Source organism: Microcaecilia unicolor, chromosome 1, assembly GCF_901765095.1.
Source record: "Microcaecilia unicolor chromosome 1, aMicUni1.1, whole genome shotgun sequence".
Taxonomy (NCBI): domain Eukaryota; kingdom Metazoa; phylum Chordata; class Amphibia; order Gymnophiona; family Siphonopidae; genus Microcaecilia; species Microcaecilia unicolor.
In genome coordinates this window covers 491188104-491210638 of record NC_044031.1, presented here as the reverse complement: position 1 = coordinate 491210638, position 22535 = coordinate 491188104, and the positions used below count along the sequence as shown (strand labels likewise).

Here is a 22535-nt window from a genome sequence, read left to right as displayed (position 1 = left end):
CACCAATGACTTATATAGGAGCATTAAAACCTCTTTTCTTCTGCTGGTCACACCTCTCTCTATACAGCGTAACAACCTTCTAGCTGCGGCCACCGCCTTGTTGCACTGTTTCGTCGCCTTCAGATACAACATGCAGTTTTGCCAGCCACAGCGCCTCTCCAGCTGCAAGAGACATTCTGAGAGTCTTTGCCTGGTGCTGATAACAACAACAACAACAACATTGTTATTCTGGTACATTGGCACCCTTGGCACCATTCTCTTGTCTGTATGCAAGGCCGAGGCTCATTAAGCAACAGGCTTTATCAGTGAAAGATTAAATAAATCAGTCTGCATTTTAAAGTCAGGTTCATAATGCTTGATATTGCCATGTATTATAATCTCATATACCTGTGTTATATAGGAACATATAGTGTCGTATATAATTCTCTATGCAGTGCTTATTTTGTACCTACATATCCACAGATATGTTCAGCTGAGGGGGGGGGGGGGGTACAGGAAGCTTATTTAGATCTAGATTTGTGGTACCTCAGGAAGAACAAAAATATATATTAAGAGTTTTAGGAATAGACAACGCTTATAAATAAAGATTGATATATTTCATTTATAAGCGTTGTCTATTCCTAAAACTCTTAATTATGTACATAAGAACATAAGTATTGCCATACTGGGACAGAGCGAAGGTTCATTAAGCCTACCATACTGTTTCCACCAACAGTGGCCAATCCAGGTTACAAGTACCTGGCAAAATCCCAAATCAGTACAATATATTTTATGCTGCTTATCCTTGAAATAAGCAGTGGATTTTCCTCAAGTCCATTTTAATAATGGCTTAAGGACTTTTCGTTTAGGAATCTAGCCAAACCTTTTTTTAAAACCCTGCTAAGCTAACTGCTTTTACTACGTTCTCTGGCAAAGAATTCCAGAGTTTACTTACACGTTGAGTGAAGAAATATTTTCTCCAGTTTATTTTAAATTTACAACTTTGTAGCTTCATTGCATGCCCCCTAGATCTTGTATTTTTGGAAAGAGTAAACAAACTATTCACGTCTACCTCTTCCACTCCACTCATTATTTTATAGACCTGTATTATATCTCCCCTCAGCCTTCTTTTCTCCAAGTTGAAGAGCCCTTGCCACTTCAGCCTTTCCTCATAAGGAAGTCATCCCATGCTCTTTAACATTTTTGTTGCTCTTCTCTCTACCTTTTTTAATTCTACTATATCTTTTTTGAAATTCAGTGACCAGAATTGCACACAGTATTCGAGGTGCGGTTGCACTATGGAGTGACACAAAGACATTATAATGTCCTCATTTTGTAAGAATGAGAAGTTCAATTAGGTGCATAGTTGCACGTTTCTAGTTAGCATGTCCAGGGAAGGAGTTTGAACGGATTTTAAGTGGCGTTGTGATTTGTGCACATACTATACGCACTTGAAGTTAGACCTGCTCCCAAGCACATATAAATTTTTGTGCCTTCAGTCTAGGCATGAGTTCTGCAGAATTTGTGCTAACATTTTATAAAAAGACTTAACTGCCCATGCTTCTGTGTAAAATAGACCAAAAATAGGTGCCTTTTCTACCTCCAAACCTAGGTACTCTGTTATAAAATTACCCTCTTCAGGTTTTCAGAAATCAGGTGGCCAACCTGTTGTAATCCAGACAAAAAAAATAGATAGCCATACTGACCGAATGTGACTATTCTTTTGTTCATGTTCTACCTTAACAAGTAGGAAAGATCGTGATTTTCTTTGGGGTTGGAAAAATGCCAAAATGTGGTACTGGGTATTTCAAATAGGATGACAGTAAAAGACACTGATAGGTGCAGAAAATGTTATGGAAAACAGACTGTGCCAAGAGTTATCCCTCGTGAGTGATTTCTGGACCAGGCTGTTAAGAAACAGCGTCTTTGGTGTGCCACTTGTTGAGAACGATCTTTTAATCACAACCCAGAACAAAAAGGTGCCAACTTGGTTCTTCAGAAGGAGATCAAAAAGCAGATTGTTTGGTGCTTTCTCCCTAAATTGGGTGAAGAGACCTCTGTATATATGTCCTCCAGTACATCAAATGGTAAAAGCCTTAAACTTGAGACTGGAGAACTATGTTTCAGGAAGCTTTTTTTTTTCTGCGTGTTTTGATCCTGTTGGATTTAGCAATCAGAAAAATCAAGTGGGACACTTTCTAATACTGCAGATCCAAGGGAATCTCATTCTAGTATCCAGTCATCTGCTCCTCTGGGTTAGTTGTTGAGTGTGAAGTAATAGATGCTTATACTATCTCTGAGCTAGTGTCTAATTTACTTTTGGCTTCTGAGCATTAATCCACTAAAATAAACATGTAGCGGAGAGATTTACCATCTAATCTGAAGGCAAGGTTCTAGATTTCTTCTCTTGTCCCATGAAAAACTGCTTGACATTTTTATTTGGTAGAGTCTATACTCAGAACTGATTGCTGAGGTACACCTTAGTCCTTGGTATATCCTTTCAGTGTAATATAAGAACACAAATGTTGCCATACTGGTACAGACCAAAGGGTCATCAATCCCAGTATACTGTTTCCAAAAGTGGTCAATCTGGGTCACAAGTGCCTGGCAAGTTCCCAAAAGAGTAAAACAGATTTTATTTTGCTTATCCTAAAAACAATCTATAGATTTCCCCAAGTTCATCTTAATAATGACTTATAAACTTTTCTTTTAGGAACATTTCCAGAAGGTTTTTTTTAACACTGCTAACTGGCAACAAATTTCAGAATTTAATTACACGTTGAGTGAAGAAATATTTTCTGGGATTAAAAAAAAAATATATTAGTAGCGTCATTGCTTGCCCACTAGTCCTTGAAATTTTTGTTAAGAGTAAAAATGCGATTCATGTCTACCTGTTCCACTCAGCACAGTGTTTTAAAAACCTCTGTCATATCTCTCCTCAGCCATCTCTTCTACAAACTGAAGAGCCTTAGCTTCTTTAGTCTTTCTTCATAGGGAAATCATCCCATCCACTTCATCATTTTTGTCCGTCTTCTCTGTGCTTTTTCTAATTCTACTATATCTTTTTTTTTTTTTTTGAGGTGCTGTGTCCAGAATTGCACACAGTATTCAAAGTGTGGTCGCAACATCTAACAATACAAAGGCATTATAATAATCTCATTTTTGTTTTCTATTCCTTTCCTTATGATTCCTAACACTTGGTATGCTTTCTTAGCCTATCATCAATGATGACACCTAGGTCCTTCTTCTGATCAGTGACTCTCTAATGTGGAACCTTGCATCATGTAGCTATAGTTTGGGTTCCTCTTTCCTATGTGTATCTCTTTGGACTTGCTCACATTAAATGCCATTTGCTGTTTGGATGCCTAATCTTGTAGTCTTGTAAGGTCCTCTAGTAATTTTTTACAATCTTCTTGTGATTTTTAACATCTTTGAATAACTTTGTGTCATCAGCAAATTTAATTACCTCACTACTTATTCTCATCTCTAGATCATTTATAAATAAGTTAAAAAGCAGTGACCCAGCACAGTTCTCTGGGGAACTTTACTCTCTATCCTTCTCTATTGAGGATACTGACCATTTAACCCTACTTTCTGTCTTTTTATCTTTTAATAATGTTATACAATTAGGGACTCAATAGAGCTGCTGGAGCACTCGTATTATCAATCACTAAATAGCTCCAGTATTATTGAATACAAAATATCTTTATTAAACACGTGTGCTTCAAAACCTGCTCACGTGTGTTTAAAACCTTTATTCACAAACAATGTTCTCTTATATCTTTCATACTCATTCACACCTTTTAGTACCTGCATAGAAAATCTATAACAAGGAGGATTTATGTATACATGACTTTCTTGAATATCATTACACACTGTGTCAGAGTTCATAATTTCTTGTCTCTCAAAGAGACTTCACAGAATTAGAAATACGGGACCTTTGCATGTGTCCATTCACTCTGCTCTTCCGGTTTCCGGTTTCACATAAAGTTTCATGAAAGTTCAAGACAAACCCCAACACACTTCTCTGGGGATGAACAACTCCACTTGCAATAGATTTCAGGCACTACATAAGCAGAATGAGACTTTCAATCTCATAACTGCTGTTACTCCAGTCCTTAAGCAAGCATCGGCTCCTCTATGCAGGACCGCATTTCGTTCTCTTCATCAGGAGGAACCACCATATCCCTTTAACCAATTCTGTTTGGCAGCGTGCCAACAAAGGACTTTCTCAGGCCGGGACCCAACTGCCGTGGCTCTGAACATGCAAAGGTCCCGTATTTCTAATTCTGTGAAGTCTCTTTGAGAGACAAGAAATTATGAACTCTGACACAGTGTGTAATGATATTCAAGAAAGTCATGTATACATAAATCCTCCTTGTTATAGATTTTCTATGCAGGTACTAAAAGGTGTGAATGAGTATGAAAGATATAAGAGAACATTGTTTGTGAATAAAGGTTTTAAACACACGTGAGCAGGTTTTGAAGCACACGTGTTTAATAAAGATATTTTGTATTCAATAATACTGGAGCTATTTAGTGATTTTTATCTTTTAGCCATTTTTTAATCCACAATAGGACACTACCTCCTTTCCCATAACTTTATAATTTCCTCAGGAGTCATTCATGAGGTACTTTATCAAATGCCTTTTGAAAATCCAGATACACAAAATCAACCGGCTCATGTTTATCCACGCCTTCAAAGAAATGTAATAGATTGGTGAGGCAAGTTTTCCCTTTATGAAATCCATGCTGACTTTGTCTCATTAATCCATGACTATGTATATGCTCAGTAATTTCATTCTGCCCTGCTCCGACATTAGGCAGATCACCTCTGGAACCCTTTTTAAAAAACTGGTGTTACATTGGCCACCCTGCAGTTTTCCAGTATCATGCTTGATTTTAAAGATAAATTATATATTACTAACAGTAGCTCTGAGGAAAGGCTAAGGAGGTTAGGGCTCTTCAGCTTGGAAAAGAGATTGCTGAGGGGGGATATGATTGAGATCTTCAAAATCCTGGTTGGTGTAGAATTGGTAAAAGTGAATCGATTTTTCACTCTTTCAAAAAGTACAAAGATCAGGGGACACTCGATCAAATTAAATGGAAATATTTTAAAACAAATTGGAGGAAATATTTTTTCACTGTAAGAATAGTTAAGCTTTGGAAACTCGTTGCCAGAGGATGTGGTAACAGTGATTAGCATATCTGGGTTTAAAAAAGGTTTGGACAAGTTCCTGGAGGAAAAGTCCATAATCTGTTATTGAGATGGACATGATGGAAACCACTGTTCCCCCAGGATTGGTAGCATGGAATGTTGTTGCTAACTGGGTTTCTGACAGGTGCTTGAGATCTGGATTGACCACTGTAGGAAGCTAGATGGACCATTGGTCTGACCCAGTATGACTATTCTTATGTTCTTAAGTTCATTTTTCAGTTCTGTCATTTATATCAGTACTCTGGGATATATACCATCCATTCCAGGCAATTTGCTACTGTTTAATTTATCAAATTGCCCCATTTTATCTTCCAGGTGTCCAGAGATTTGTTTCAGTATCTCTGACTCATCAGTAGTGAATACCATTTCTGGCACTGGTATCGCTCCCTCATTTTCCTTGCTGACAACTTAAACAAATAATTCATTTAGTCTCTCAGCTGTGGCCTTGTCTTCTCTGGGTGCCCTTTTTACCCCCTTGGTCATCTAGAGGGCCAACTGATTATTTTTACTGGCTTCTTGCTTCTGATGAGGGCAAGCAAGCTTGCTTATTCTCATGGATGACAGACGCCGTTGCCGCATTGCCCGGCCTGGCAATATTGCCATAGTAAACAATTGAGCTTTCAGGAGCATGAACTGCTGTCCAGCGTGCATGTGCTACTGCCTTCCCACCCGTCGCGTGAACGCGCAGCTTCAGTTTCGCTTTTTCTGCATGTAGCAGCTGCTTTCTGTGATGGTGAGAGCAGTTTTTGATTTTTCAGTGCCTTCGGCAGTGTTTTCTACCTACTCTTCTTCCTTAATTTCTTGAGTATTTTTTGTCCGCGATTGTTGCCTTTCTATTTCGACACAGGCTGTTTTTCTTTGTGCCTCCTTTCACCGTTTTCAGGCACCATTGTGTCTTTTGATTTGGCTCGTGCGTTTTTTTCCTTCCATGTCCATGAAGACGCCCAGTGGCTTCAAGCGTTGTACTCGGTGCAACCAGACCATTTTGAGGAAAGGCATCCATTCTTGGTGTCTTCAGTGCCGTGGGCCTGACCATAGCGCAGCCAACTGTGTCCTCTCCCTTCGTATGAAGAAGAAGACCCAGGTTTCCCGATAGGCTCAACGTGCAAAGATATTTGGAGCCTGGTCCGGTCCCTCAACGTCGGAATTGGCATCGAGGTTGGAGGCATCGGCATCGACGTTGAGCATTGCACCAACATCAGGAGCCCAGGTAGAGATGGCTGCTTCGAGGCCCTGTGATACTGGGAGCAGTGAGACATCTGGCGGGTCTACACATGGCTCAAGGCCTCCTGCTATGTAGGCCCCCCGTGGAAGGGACCTCGAGGCAACATGAGGATTCGTCGTTATCCTTGTCAGCACTGAGGAGCATGGGTGGCGTGCATCGGGCAAAGGCCAAGAAGCACCGACACTAATCTCCTTCGATTCATGGTGCCAGGAACTCCTAGGCACAGAGGGATTCAGCACCCAAGAAGTGTAGATGCCGGGAGGACCGCTCCCCCTCTTTCCTGGAGGTGCCGATTCGTGTGTCTCCAAGCAGCTGAGATCCTGCTTCTGCACCGCCCCAGCGATTCTGCAACTTGCACCTCAGCTGACACAACAGTCTTTCCAGATGGTGGCCCTCGATGAGTGCATCAGGGCCTTGCTCCCTGATCTCCTGGCTGGCCTAATTCAGCGGTGTGCATCAGTATCAGGGGTGCATACCTCTCACTCTGGCCCTTAGCCTGCGGTGCGGTCTCCAACACCTCTGCTGCTTGTGGCATCAATGTCAACAGCCACCCAAGCCAACACCCCTTGACGTCGGTGGAGGAAGCTTTGCTGGAGTTGAGACGGGAGCCAGTTTCTTAACGCCGCTCTCGAGGACATGGGTCCTCGGCCTCAAGACAAGACCTTTAGGGAAGTGCTATCCAACATCGAGGAGGAGCGCTCATGGGCATCAAAAGAAGATTCCAGGTACTTTTCCTCCAACGAGCCCTATGTGATTCCTTATGAGCTCTTCTCTCCACCTGAGAGCCTCTCTTTCACCTCTTTTGTATGGAAAATGACTGATACCATTCCATTCCCCGTAGAAGTGGAGGATGTTCCCAGGGCCAAGATGCTTGAGGTCCTGGACTACACCTCCCCCCCCCCCCCCCCCCCAAGGAGGCAGTGACGGCTCCTTTCCATCAGGTACTCAGGGCAGTCCTCGTTAGGAACTGGGTATCACCTCTGTCTATCCCTGTGGTCTCCAAGAAAATTGACCCAGTATCGGATCCATGGGGAACCTGAAATGATGATGTTTTAGTTACCCCACGACTCCATGGTGGTGGATTCTGCTCTCAGAGCCAGGAGTACTAGGGACTATGCATCTGCTCCCCCAGGCAGAGAAACTAGAACCCCGGACTCTTTTGGGAGGAAGATATATCAGTCCTCTATGCTCATCGCCTGTATCCAGTCATACCAGCTCTTCATGAGCGTGTACTTGCAGAACTCGGTGCGGCAGCTGTCAGACTTGGTTGATGCACTCCCTCTGGAGCAGGCCGAGCCATTTCGCCAGTTGGTCAAGCAGCAGAAGGCGTGTCGCAAGTTCTTGGCCAGAGACATTTACAACACTTTTGACGTGGCATCCAGGATCTCTGCCCAAGGTATTGCAATGCACAGACTGTCATGGCACCGTGTTTCTGACCTGTACCATTCTGTCTAGCAGAGGTTGGCGGATGCCTCTTGCTTGGGGGATAATCTTTTTTGGAGAGAAGGTTGAGAAGGTCCTGACCAAATCAAGAAGCATAGTGATGATATGTCTTCTGTCTCTCACCGGGCATCTTCTACAACTGCCTCCTCATCCAGGAGGTATTTTGGCAAGTCGTGGAGTGCTCCCTATTACTACTCCAGGCGTAAGTACACTCTTGCGACTCGCCAGCCTGCTCAGTCTCCCCAGCATGCTCATTCCAGTCAATAGCATCACCCAGGGCCCCTGCTGCTCCCCAGCAAAGCAAGAGATGGGCTTTTGACTGGCTCCAGCAGAGCATAGCCACCGTCTAAGTGTCCATTCTGGATGACTTGCCAGTTGGGTGGTGGGTTCTTCAAATAGTCCGGCTCGGATATACCCTCAATTTGCTTTCCGAACCTCCAAATTGCCCACTGAGAGCCCATTCAGCTCTCAGCACAGGCATGTACTTGAAGAGGAACTCTCCGCCCTTCTCAAGACCCATGCGGTCGAACCCATTCCACAAGGGGGGAAGAAGGGCAGAGATTCTATTCCAGGTACTTCCTTGTGCAGAAAAGACAGGGGGATGTGTCCCATCCTAGACCTGAGGTACCTGAACAAATTCCTAGCCCAAGAAAAGTTCAGGATGGTTTCCCTGGGCACCCTTCTTCCCATTATTCAGGAAAACGATTGGCTATTCTCTCTGGACTTGAAGAGAGAGCAAAGTTGATTATTTGTGCCTAGTGTTTGTTTTTTTTGTTACATTTGTACCCTGCACGTTCCCACTCATGGCAGGCTCAATGGGGCTTACATGGGGCAATGGAGGGTTAAGTGACTTGCCCAGAGTCACAAGGAGCTGCCTGTGCCTGAAGTGGGAATTGAACTCAGTTCCTCAGTTCCCCAGGACCAAAGTCCACCACCCTAACCACTAGGCCACTCCTCCACACTCCTACTACTACTTAACATTTCTAGAGCGCTACTAGGGTTACGCAGCGCTGTACAATTTAACAAAGAGAGACAGTCCCTGCTCAAAGAGCTTACCTGCCTTCCTTCTCTTATAGAATTATTATTTTTGGCTGTTATATAAGAGTGGAATGCTCTGAGAGGTGGGTTGTGTATAAGAGGCCATTAAGTGAGTTGAGGAGTGGCCTAGTGGTTATAGCATTGGTCTTGACATTCAGAGGTGGCCGTTTCAAATCCCACTGCTGCTCCTTGTGATCTTGGGCAAATCAATTAACCCTCTTTTGCCTCAGGTACAAAATTAGATTGTGAGCCTTCCAGGGACAGGGAAATATCCAGTGTACCTGAATGTAACTCACCTTGAGCTACTACTGAAAAGATGAGCAAAAATCCAAATAAAATAAAAAAATAAATAAAATGTTGGTTGAGAGAAGTTTTAAAAACTTTCACAGATTTCTCTTTTAGTAAGTTAAAATCAGCATCATTGAATGGTCTCGCCTACATGTGAGGTTGATTATTCTGCTGTCCTCCAAGAAGCCTGTTGTAGCTAAACTACTTTTTTTCTGGCCTAACCTTACACAGACACAAGCACATTTATCACAAGGCACAATACAGTACAGTATTCAGTATTGTTTTAAATTATAGTGCTAATGGCAAAAACACATTTAGAATATACAAACAGTAGTTGAATGGTCCATATATTTTTGTATAATTTTTGTGTGATCATACTGCTGGCATCTTCATCATGGCTCTATGTTAAATCTCTAAATAAACCATGAACATATATGTAGCTCCCATTAAGTAGTTTCTGATCTTCAGAAGTGTCTTATAAGAACAGATAATTTTTATTTATTTATTTAGGTCATTTAGAGGCATATTTTCAAAGCACTTTGGGAGGCTAAGTTCCATAGGTTTCTATGGAACTTTGGGAGGCTAAGTGCTTTGAAAATGAGCTTGTTAGTATGAAGCTCGTGCTGCATTCTTTGCAGTCGGTGCCTTTTGAGCCACTTCGGCACACTTAAAGCGGTGTTTTTGGTGGCCATGGCATCAGCATGTAGGGTGTCAGAGCTTCAAGTCCTGTCGTGTTGGGATCATTTCTTGCAGTTTTTAGAATCTGTGGTCAGGGTCCGCACGGTGCCTTCGTTTCTTCCTAAGCTGGTGTTGGCGTTTCATTTGAATCAGCCTCTTTTTCTGCTTTCTTTCCAAAAGGAGGATTGCCCAGGTTCTTTTCGGCAGCTGCGCCTTTTGGATGTCTGGCGGGTTCTTTTGCAGTACTTACAGTTGTCAAATGAGTTTCGGTGTTCTGGTCTTTTTTTCCGGGCCACGATGTGGTTTTCCAGCGTCTAAGCCACTGTTGCGCGATGGCTTAAAGAGGTGATTGTTTCAGCTTACCTTTTGTCGGGAAAGTCTCTGACTTAGGCTTAGAAAGCCCATTCCATGTGGGTGCAGGCTTCTTCTTCGGCGGAGACTTGCCTGTTTTCCGTTCTCAACATCTGTCGGGTGGCGACATGGGTGTCACATCTTTCCTTTGCTAAACATTATTGTTTGGATGTGGCAGCAGAGGAAGATGTGCGCTTTGGAGTGGCGGTTCTCTGGAGCTGCAACTTCCTGCCCGATTTAGGGAGTGCTTGGGTACATCCCACCAGTTCCTGGATTCATCTGCTGCTGAAGCTAAGGAAGGAAAAATTAAGCCATACCTGATAATTTTCTTTCCTTTAGTCTCAGCAGATGAATCCAGGATCCCTCCGTGTTGCAGTCTGTGGTTATTTTCAGCAAAATCGATATTAAACAATGCCATTAGTTACTCTGTTTTAAGTATTGTTCTCTCCGGTTGAGTGTGTTTCTTTTATTGTGAGTTAAGTGATGTTCCTATTGTTTTCTCTGTTTTGGGATTTATGCTATAGTAAAGGGAGAAGGACCAGTACACAGAGGGTCAGTGCCTGTTTTTAGTGTTCTCTATCTCCACCTGCTTGTAGACAGATACAAACCCACCAGTTCCTGGATTCATCTGCTGCGACTAAAGGAAAGAAAATGATCAGGTATGCCTTAATTTTTTCTTTTCCTTTATAGAATGCTAGCATAACCAGGTATAGATGCATATGCAAAGTGTAGTATAGTGCAAATACTGAAGCCAGGAGGCTCGTGTATAGATTCCATACATGCTCACCTGCAAACTGTGTTCTATTGAAGATATACATGTAGGTATTGTGTAGCTGGGTTTTCATCATTTATGCTAATGCCTTCTTTATAGAATTACCCCCAAAATGTCTGCACTATTGAATGTTTTCACTCATTTTCTGGTATTCACACAAAATAACACTTTTTTAGTCACTTGGCTCTTAAGTATGTGAAATCCTTCATGTTCAGCTACTTTGCAGTGTTGTACATCACTCTCATAGCTATTTTTATATGTAAAACACATACAAATCACACCACTTTGGGTGAATCACTTCATAAAGATGGTTGATAAGTACAGATAGATAAATGTATGAAAAAAATATTAAAAACAGTTTGTTATCCAGAAATTTTAAGGTGTCAGTATTCATTATCTGTTCTTTGTAGCTTTAGCTTTTTGGTTTGTTTCACTCCCTTTTTTTTTTTTTTAATCTAGTTTTGATTTGGATTTCTTTTATACCCTTTATTTTTCTTTTTTTGCTGTTTTGATTTTCTTTGCTGGCCTCTATCTTCTTCCCCTCTCGTTCCATCCAGTCGCTTTCCCTCCCTTCCTGTCTCTCTAAACCAGGAATTTTCAACCCTGTCCTTGGGACACGCCCAGTCAGTCAGGTTTTCTACATACCCACAATGAATATGCATATTTATTGTGGATATCGTGAAAACTTGACTGGCTGGGTGTGTCCTGAGGACTGGTTTGAGAACCCCTGAGCTTAAATCTTCTTTTCTATATGGTAAGGGGTGCCTATGAGTTGTCTGTATTGGGTTCTCCAGACTGTTCTGGTAGCTCCTAATTAGCCCAGTTAACTAATAACTAATTAGGATTTTTAACTAAATGTTTAATATTGGTTTTATATATCTTTTTATCATTTAACATTTTCAGCTTAGGTGCAGCTGTTTCTGTTATGGCCAAGATCCCACTACTGGAGTGCTTAACCCGAAGTAGCTACAGAATGTCTGTAGGAAGACTAGTTTCCTGTCCTGAACGTGGAGGGACAGAAAATGAAGAGAATGAGAAGTCCACTGAGCTGGTGCTTTATTCGGATGAACCTAAAATGGAGAAATCTTTGTTAGATTCATTTTCCAAATCAGTGGATCATTCAACTCAGGACAGCATATGTGAAAATATGAAAGGAAATATGGATTTTGTTCAGAACACTGAAACTTCAGAGGAGCACAATAATAGGGATGTTCCTTCTTTCAACGTTTCTTTATTAGACTGGATCAATGTACAAGACAGACCCAATGATGTGGAATCGTTGGTCAGAAAATGCTTTGATTCTATGAGTCGAGTAAGTAGATGTGTTCTGGTTTTTTTGTTTTTGTTTTTTACTTTTTAGCTTTACATTGACTCCAGATTTAAATCTTTTGTATTTTCAATTCAGTGTCAAGTAAGTTTTCTTGGCTTTTCCTAAAGGTCTTAGTATTAGCACATTTGTGCCATTTTCTCATCCTACTGCTTTCGCATATTTCTGGTGTTTATATTTAATTTTGCTCACTTCAGTTATATTTTAGTAACTTGCCAAGAATATAATAAGTGCCAGGAAGCACAAGAAGTGGCAGACAAAAGTAACTATATGTATGATGGAAACTGTGGTAGGAAGATAGAGTAACGCACGTAGGGAGTAATTCTGTAAAGTAGGTGCTAACATTTAGACCCCTATTGTGTGCATAAATGATTACAATAATGACATATATGCATGTAAATGCTCAAACTATACCTTCTGTAGGGGTAATTTTTGTGGGTGAGGTAGAATGCAGGGGGGTGGAGCAGTTACGGCAGGTATTTTGGGGGGATTGAAGCCATATGTGAGATGGTGTGGCAGTTATAGTCGGACAACTTTCAGGGGTGGAGCAGTTGTGAAGGTAGTTTTTGTGGCTGGCAACACTTTTCTAGGTAGTGGGACAGTTGTTGGGTTTGTTTTTGGGGAGGGGGCAGTTTGTGAGGTGGTGAGGCAGTTGTGGGCATAAGTTTTGGCAGTGAGGCAGTTTGGGGGGCTGGGACACTACAGAACAGTGAGAATGTAAAATAAGGAATTCACTGTATGATTCTTGCAAAATAATTTTAAGAATAGAATTATCAACAAGAATACTGAAATAAAAGGATAAGGAAATATAAACATTCCCTGTGTGTGTCTTTGTGGAGGCTGCATGTGATTGTGTATGGGTGTATATCTATATTCTATGTGTTGTGTCTTTAGGGGAGGAAGCATGGGTTGGGGGCACTTTGTGAGGTGACAAATTTGAGGGGCGACAGTAGTTTGGACCATATAGGGTGTAGTTGCAGGTGACTAGTTTTGGAGTTGGGAGAATTTGTGGGGTGGTAGGATAGTTGCAGGGTAAATAAGTACATACGTATTGCCATACTGGGACAGACCAAAGGTCCATCAAGCCCAGCATCCTGTTTCCAACAGTGGCCAATCCAGGTCACAAATACCTGGCAAGATCCCAAAAAGTAACAAACATTTCAGCGGTGTAGCCAGACTTAGTATTTTGGATGGGCCCTTCTACACATACATGTCCTCCCCCCCCCCCCCCCCCCCCCCCCCAAACCACACACTACAAATATCTTCCTGGAGATATTTTTTAAGAACATAAGAGAGGGTTTTTTTTCACTTACCCCACATCTTCTCCCTCTCCTCTTCATCATCCCGACATCTGCACTGCTGTCTCTGAACTCTGTCCCTCTCCTTTGTCTGTACAGGTGTCCTCGGCGCCTGCAACGATTCATTCTCCCTGCTTATACTGGCCCCGCCGGCTTCCATCTGCCATGTCCTGCCCTCTCTGACATCATTATAACGTCCTCATTTTTGTTTTCCATTCCTTTCCTAATAATATCTAAGATTCTATTTGCTTTCTTAGCTGCCGCAGCACACTGAGCAGAAGGTTTCAACGTATCATCAACTACGACACTTAGATCTCTTTTTCTTGGTCCGTGACTCCTAACGTGGAACCTTGCATGATGTAGCTATAATTCGGGTTCCTCTTTCCCACATGCATCACCTTGCACTTGCTCACATTAAACGTCATCTGCCATTTACACTCCCAGTCTCGTAAGGTCCTCTTGTAATTTTTTACAATCCTTCTGTGATTTAATGACTTTGAATAATTTTGTGTCATAAGCAAGTTTAATTACCTCACTAGTTACTCCCATCTCTAGGTCATTTATAAATAGACACAGAGCCCTGGGGAACCCCACTAACTACCCTTTTCCATTGAGAATACTGACCATTATCCCTACTCTCTGTTTTCTATCTTTTAGCCAGTTTTTAATCCACGATAGGACAGTACCTCCTATCCCATGACTCTCAAATTTCCTCTGGAGTCTTTCATGAGGTACTTTGTCAAACACCTTCTGAAAATCTAGATACACAATATCAACCGGCTCACCTTTATCCACATTTGTTCACCACTTCAAAGAAATGTAGTAGATTGGTGAGGCAAGATTTCCCTTCACTAAATCCATGTTGACTTGTCTCATTAATCAGTGCTTTTGAATATATGCTCTGTAATTTTGTTGTGTATAATAGTCTCTACCATTTTGCCCGGCACCGATGTCACTCACCGGTCTATAATTTCCCGGATCTCCTCTGGAACCTTTTTTAAAAATCAGCGTTACATTGGCCACTCTCCAATCTTCCGGTACCATGCTCGATTTTAAGGATAAATTACATATTCCATATCATCAAGCTGATCAATCCATAGACTGGTGGGTTGTGTCCATCTACCAGCAGGTGGAGATAGAGAGCAAACTTTTGCCTCCCTATATATGGTCATGTGCTGCCGGAAACTCCCCAGTATGTTCTCTATCTCAGCAGGTGGTGGTCACACACAGCAGCAGCTCTGGCTAGGCCTCCAAGCCTAATCCTTAGGTTTTGTTGAGGTCTGGGGTTGAGGGCTCTTTTGAGCAAGTGCAAACCTGGTGGTGCCAGGTCCCTCCTTTTCTCCCCCCTCCCGCTGGCTCCGTTTAAAAAAAAAAAAAAAAAATTTTAAACGTCTTTAAAGGCGTTTAATTCGACGTTTCTTTAAACGTTCATTGCAGCTACTCACTGGGACACCAGTTCGTTACAGCTCGGAGCGGCAAGCAGGTAATTTTACCTTTTTATAGCGGGCAGGGGGTTCCCCGATTCTTCTCCTCGTGGCAATGGCGTCGGAGGGCGAGGGCGCAAAGGGTCGCTCCCCGGATCGCTGGAGCGCTTCTAGAGGGGATGCGGGGGTTTTACAACCTGATTCGCCCTTGATGGGTGATAGTTTAGTGACCGATGAATGTCCCGGTCGTTCCTCCGGCGTGGCGGTTTTTTCCCGCCATAAACGCCCATCCCCCGCTCCTCGCCCCCGCCATCTTGGCCGGCCACGCGGCTCGGACGGCTTCTTCGGGGCCGCCCTTGAGGTTGGAGACATTAATGCCATGAACGCCCTTAATTTGGGCGACGGCACAAAAGCGGCTAAAGTTAAGCGCCGTTCTTCCCGCGCGGCTCCTTCACGGAGTTTCGCGCCGGACGCCATTTTGGATGCGCAGCATGTCTCTCCCCCGCTATTGCGAGCGCCGGTTGAGAGTGCGTCTAGGGCTGTTGCCCAGGCTGCGGAAGTGCACAGTCTGGGGGGTTTCTCCCCCGAGTTTGTTTTGCTGCTGCATCAGGCTTTCCTCATGCAAAACGCTGCCCCTGCTCCCTCTTCTGATAAAGAGGTTGAGGTTCCCAGAGGTAAACGCCCTCGGGTTGATTTCCAGGCCTTGGAGGACTTTTGTCTCCTCCGATGTAGATGAGGGCAGCGTGTCTGAGGTCTCCCAACGATCCTTTGCGGATTCCTTGGAGGAGATAGATCCCCGCTCGGATGGAGCGGATGACCCCTCTGCAGCGCGGCTTTTTAGCCCAGAGGATTTGCCCAACCTGTTGTTACAGGCCATGGACACTTTGAAGATTTCCTCTCCGGAGGACGTCTCTCCCTCAGCCCCTGTTGGCTCTGCCATTATGCTGGGGACGAAGCGCCCGCCTAGAACCTTCCACGTGCATGATGCCATGCACACCTTAATTGCGGCTCAATGGGATGTCCCGGAAACGAGCCTTAAAGTGGCTAGGGCTATGTCCCGCCTCTATCCTTTGGCTGTGAGTGAACGTGAGGCCTATCTGTGGCCTACCGTGGATTCTTTAATCACTGCGGTGACTAAGAAAACGGCGTTGCCGGTGGAAGGTGGCACGGCCCTAAAGGACGCCCAAGACAGAAGATTGGAGGCGGCCTTAAGGTCGTCCTTTGAGGCAGCTGCTTTAAGTTTGCAGGCCTCAGTTTGCGGCTCCTATGTGGCCAGGGCGTGCCGGACTATGGTGCAGCGGGCTTCCCCCTCGGATCATTCCTTGAGGGCTGATTGGCCGGCCCTGGAATCGGGCTTAGCCTATTTGGCAGACTTGCTGTATGATGTCTGGAGAGCCTCAGCTAAAAGCATGGCTCAGACAGTCTCTGCGCGGCGGTGGCTTTGGCTGAAACATTGGTCTGCTGACCACGCCTCTAAATCCCGCCTGGCTAGATTGCCTTTTAAAGGCAAGCTGCTCTTTGGGGTCGAGCTGGACAAAATCGTGACCGATCTCGGCACGTCTAAGGGCAAGAAATTACCAGAGGTCAGGGCTCGGGTTAGTACTCGTCCCGATACCTCCAGAGGACGGTTGCAGGAAGCCCATCGGTACCGCCCGGGCAAGTCGGGTTCCTCTGCCCCCTCTTCCTTCAAGAGGAATTTCTCCCCCAAGCAGCATTCCTTTCGCAGAGACCGCCGTCCCGGAGGTGCTCCCTCCGGTTCTCCCCCAGGGTCTCGTACCCAATGACGGGGCCTTGGTCCACGCCCCAGTGCAGATTGGAGGACGGCTGTCCTCGTTTCTGGGCGAGTGGACCACTATAACTTCAGACGCGTGGGTGCTGGAAGTCATCAGAGACGGCTACAAGCTAGAGTTCTGCCAACCCTTAAGAGACGGGTTTGTACTCTCTCCCTGCAAGTCTCCGGTCAAGCTGTGGTAGTGCAGCAGACCTTGGACAACCTGATCCGCCTGGGTGCGGTCGTTCCGGTGCCAAAAAATCAGATTGGCAAGGGACGTTACTCCATTTACTTTGTGGTTCCAAAGAAAGGAGGTTCTGTCCGGCCTATCCTCGACCTCAAAGGGGTCAATCGGGCCTGGAAAGTGAGGCACTTTCGCATGGAGACTCTCCGCTCTGTTATAGCGGCAGTGAAGGCAGGAGAGTTCTTGGCTTCCTTGGACATCAAGGAAGCGTACCTGCATATTCCCATCTGGCCTCCTCTCCAACGCTTTCTGCGTTTTACAGTCCTGAGACGACACTTCCAGTTCAGAGCCCTCCCTTTCGGGTTGGCTACTGCTCCGCGGACCTTTTCCAAAGTAATGGGGGTCATAGCGGCCTTCCTGCTAAAGGAAGGAGTACAAGTCCATCCTTATCTGGACGACTGGTTGATCCGAGCCCCCTCTTATGCAGAGTGCGGCAAAGCTATGGACCGGGTAGTTGCTCTTTTGAGCTCCCTGGGATGGATCATCAACTGGAAGAAGAGCCAGCTGCGCCCGACTCAGTCCCTGGTGTATCTGGGAGTTCGATTCGACACCCAAGTGGGCAGAGTGTTCCTGCCAGACAATCGGATTGTCATGCTTCAGGCTCAGGTGGACTAGTTCCTAGTAGCCTCTCCTATTCGGGCTTGGGACTACGTGCAGCTGTTGGGCTCTATGACGGCCACGATGGAAGTAGTGCCCTGGGCCAGGGCTCATATGAGACCACTACAGCTATCTCTGCTGCTGCGCTGGACTCCGATGTCGGAGGATTATGCTGTGCGCCTTCCCGTGGACCCAGCAGTGCGCAAGGCGCTGAGCTGGTGGACGCAGACAGACAAGTTGTCTGCAGGATTGCCTCTGGTGACCCCGGAGTGGATTGTCGTCACGACAGACGCCTCTTTGATGGGCTGGGGAGCCCACTGCTTGGGAAGGACAGCGCAGGGGCTCTAGTCTCCTGCAGAGGCAAGTGGTCTATCAACCTCCTGGAACTCAGAGCCATTCGGTTGGTGTTATTGGAGTTCATCCCGGTACTGGTGTTGAAGCCTGTACGGGTCCTGTCGGACAATGCCACGGCTGTGGCCTATATCAACCGCCAGGGAGGTACCAAGAGCGCCCCTCTAGCCAGGAGGCTATGAGTCTTTGCCAGTGGGCGGAAGTGAACCTGGAGCAGCTTTCAGCGGCCCACATTGCCGGAGTCATGAATGTCAAGGCGGACTTTCTCAGTCGCCATACCTTGGAGCCCGGAGAGTGGCAACTATCTGCTCAGGCGTTCTTGGACATCACGAAGCGCTGGGGCCAGCCGAGCCTAGATCTGATGGCGTCATCGGCCAATGGCCAAGTGCCGCGCTTTTTCAGCAGAGGACGGGACCCTCGATCCCTGGGAGTAGATGCTCTTCTCCAACAGTGGCCGACACAAGAGCTCCTCTATGTGTTCCCGCCCTGGCCCATGTTGGGCAGGGTGCTAGACCGGGTGGCAAAGCATCCCGGCAGGGTAATCCTGGTGGGTCCGGATTGGCCCAGACGTCCCTGGTATGCGGACTTGTTCAGGCTCTCAGTCGACGATCCTCTGCGGCTGTCAGTGGAGCAGGGCCTGTTACATCAGGGTCCCGTGGTGATGGAGGATCCCTCTCCCTTTGGTCTTACGGCCTGGCTATTGAGCGGCAGCGTCTGAGGAAGAAGGGCTTCTCAGACAAGGTCATCGCCACTATGCTGAGAGCGAGGAAGCGCTCTACTTCTACTGCTTACGCCAGGGTTTGGCGTATCTTTGCAGCATGGTGTGAAGCAGGCTCACTTTCTCCCTTCACTGCTCCAATTTCTTCAGTGTTGGCGTTCCTGCAAGAAGGTCTGGAGAAAGGCCTGTCGCTCAGTTCCCTTAAAGTCCAGGTAGCGGCTCTGGCTTGCTTCAGGGGCCGCCTGAAGGGTGCTTCCCTGGCTTCGCAGCCAGATGTGGTGCGCTTTCTCAAGGGAGTTAATCACCTGCGCCCTCCTCTGCACTCAGTGGTGCCTGCGTGGAATCTCAACCTGGTGCTAAGAGCATTGCAGAAGCCGCCTTTGGAACCCTTGTCGAGGGCATCTCTGAAAGACCTGACGTTGAAAGCAGTCTTTTTGGTGGCTATCACTTCAGCCAGAAGAGTTTCCGAGCTCCAGGCGCTCTCATGTCGAGAGCCTTTTCTGCAGTTCACTGAGGCAGGAGTGACTATTCGCACAGTGCCTGCCTTCCTGCCCAAGATTGGTTCTCGCTTCTATGTGAATCAGCAGCTCTGTCTCCCTTCCTTTCGTAGGGAGGACTACCCAGAGGAGTACTCCGCTCTTGAATATCTGGATGTGAGACGAGTCATCATCAGATACTTGGAAGTGACCAATGATTTCCGGAAATCGGATCATCTGTTTGTCCTGTTTGCAGGTCCTCGTAAGGGTCTGCAGGCTGCTAAGCCTACAGTGGCAAGATGGGTCAAGGAAGCCATTGCAACGGCTTATGTGGCCGCGGGGAAGGTGCCGCCTATCCAGCTGAAGGCTCACTCCACGAGAGCTCAGGCGGCCTCGATGGCAGAGGCCGGATCCGTCTCCTTGGAAGAGATATGCAAGGCGGCAACGTGGGCTTCGGCTCATACATTCTCCAAGCATTACCGTTTGACTGTGGCTGCACGGGCGGAGGCCCGGTTTGGAGCTTCAGTGTTGAGGTCAGGGATTTCTATGTCCCGCCCTGGGTGAGTACTGCTTCGGTACATCCCACCAGTCTATGGATTGATCAGCTTGATGATATGGAAGGTAAAATTATGTATAATCATACCTGATAATTTTCTTTCCATTAATCATAGCTGATCAATCCATAGCCCCTCCCAGATATCTGTACTGTTTATATTCTGGTTGAATTTTAGGTTCAAGTTTAGCCTTCAGTTACTTCAGGAGGACTTCGTGTTCAAGTTCTTCTTTCACTTGGATTCTTCAAGAGTTGAGACGAGTTTGTGTTACAGTGAGCTGCTGCATTCCTCTCCCCTCCGTTTTACGGGGCTGGATTGAGACATAAATTCTGCCGGCACTCCCTCCCGCTTCGTGCGGCTGTAGGGCAGCTTTGTACCCCTCCCGCTTCGGCGGTGTTAGGGTCAGTCAGCTCCTCCCGCGGTTGCGGTTGCAGGATAAGCCAGATCCCCCCGCATCGGCGGGTGTGGTGTCCCTCCCCCGCTCCGCGGGGATGAGCTGGACGGATTCCCCTCCCCCACTTGTGTGGGGATGAGCTGGGTTAATTCCCCTCCCCCGTTTCGGCGGTGGTGAGCTGGGCAGAGTGTCCCTTCGTGGGTGTAATTCTCTAAGTGCTGAGTCCTGCGGATGGAGCTTTGATATCGACATACTGAGGAGTTTCCGGCAGCACATGACCACATATAGGGAGGCAAAAGTTTGCTCTCTATCTCCACCTGCTGGTAGATGGACACAACCCACCAGTCTATGGATTGATCAGCTATGATTAATGGAAAGAAAATTATCAGGTATGATTATACATAATTTTACCTTAGTAACTATAGCTCTGCAAGTTCATATCTCAGTTCTATCAGTACCCTCCGGTCCAGTAGATTTGCTACTCTTCAGTTTGTAGAACTGCCCCATTACATCCTCCAGGTGTATAGAGAATTCATTAAGTTTCTACGACTCGTCAGCTTCGAATACCATTTCTGGCACCGGTATCCTACCCAAATCTTCCGGAGCAAAGAATTTATTTAATCTCTCTGCTGCGGCTTTGTCTTCCCTGATCACCCTTTTTACTCCTCGGTCATCTAGCGGTCCAACCGATTCTTTTGCCAGCTTCCTGCTTTTAATATACCTAAAAACAATTTTTTACTATGTGTTTTTGCCTCCAACACAATCTTTTTTTTGAAGTCCCTCATAGCCTTCCTTATCAGCGCTTTGCGTTTGACTTGAAATTCCTTATGCTGTTTCTTATTATTTTCAGACGGTTTCTTCTTCCATTTTCTGAAGGATTTTCTTTTAGCTCTAATAGCTTCCTTCACCTCACTTTTTAACCATGCCGGCTGTCGTTTGGTCTTCCGTCCTCCTTTTCTAATACGCGGAATATATTTAGCCTGGGCTTCCAGGATGGTGTTTTTGAACAGCATCCACGCCTGATGTAAATTTTTGACCCTCACAGCTGCTCCTCTAAGTTTTTTTTTCACCGTTCTCATTTTATCATAGTCTCCTTTTTTAAAGTTAAACAGTAACGTATTTGATTTCCTATGTATACTTACTCAAAGCTAATATCAAATCCGATCAGTACCACCCATGCGCTCCACTAAGGACTAGGTCTAGAATTTTTCCTCCAACCAGTTGTGGCTGTTTTGTGTTTTGGTATGTTGTAGTTTGTAGAGGGTTATTTTTTGGTGGTGGGGTAGTTTGTGGAATGATGGGGCAATTGGTGTATATTTTGTAGAGGGACAGTTTTCAGAAGGTGGTTTTAGGAGGTGGGGCAGTTAGGGGTTGTATGGCATTTGGAAGGAATATTTTGTGGGTGTGGGGGCAGTATGTGTGGCAGTTGCAGGGGGCACTTTTTAGATCTGAGGCAGTTACAGGGGCAGTTTACAGCCTGGTAGGGCAGTTGTAGAGGTCGTTTTCGGATATGTATCATTTTGTGGGTGGCATGGCATGTGGAGGGGTAGTTTTGGGACTAGTAGGGAATTCCATCTTTTATACTGCCTTGCCTGTTGTCTAAACTGCAACATTTTACTGTATCACAGTTTTGGTGTGCTACAACTGCAGACAACTGATTTCCATACTGCTAAGTGATTTCAAACTTCTTTTTTCTGGTTATGGTTTCGCTAATTGATTTCCATACTGCTAAGTGATTTCTATCTTCATTTTTTCTGGTTATGTGCTTTCAGATTTCTGCTCTTTATAGTTACCTGTACTGCTTATTTATTTTGAGTTTGCTAGACATCTAATATAAGAGAAAGGAAAGAAAGAGGAAGTATATTTCTGTCTCTCTGTCCTGCTTTTCTTCATGAGAGAATGAGCTTTCTGTCTTTTGCCCTCTGCACTGCAGTCTGTTGGTGGTGCTAAATATCTTGGCTCTTGAACTGTTGAAATTCTTTGTTATACTTTTCCATTAGCATTCATAGATAGGAGAAATATTTTAATTCAAAGTCTGTAGGCCCTGGACACTTAAAAATCCATGTTTTTACACTTGGTTTAAATTTGTAGTAAGAGTTGGATTTTGAAACTGCTGGGTATATAGTAAAAATTTGGTTCTATAAATTGCTTGATTTTTCTTGTGCCTCATTCAGCTTGCCCCTCCAATAAAACATGAACAGCTGTACTGAACATTGTTAGTCAAGTACCTCTCCTCAGGGGGTCGTCTTTGTTGGTAGAAGGTAATCCTAGTTTGGAGCTGTTTCCACACACAGGTGGTGTGCTGCAACTGCAGACAACTGAGCAGCCATTAACATTGCACAATAAACAGCTTAGATTGTTCTTTTGAAAGGCAGTATATAAAACTACT

The 22535-nt window shown here is 45.2% G+C and overlaps 1 protein-coding gene across 6 annotated transcripts in view; it reads left to right on the top strand.

Annotated features, from left to right (window-relative positions):
• RB1CC1 (RB1 inducible coiled-coil 1) overlaps positions 1–22535 on the top strand; it is a 387073-nt gene that overhangs the window by 136122 nt on the left and 228416 nt on the right. For all 6 annotated transcript variants that reach the window (XM_030214384.1, XM_030214360.1, XM_030214376.1 and 3 more), the window contains one exon: positions 11896–12304. In XM_030214384.1, the coding sequence (XP_030070244.1) occupies positions 11896–12304 (409 nt within the window). The remainder of the gene's footprint in view (positions 1–11895; positions 12305–22535) is intronic.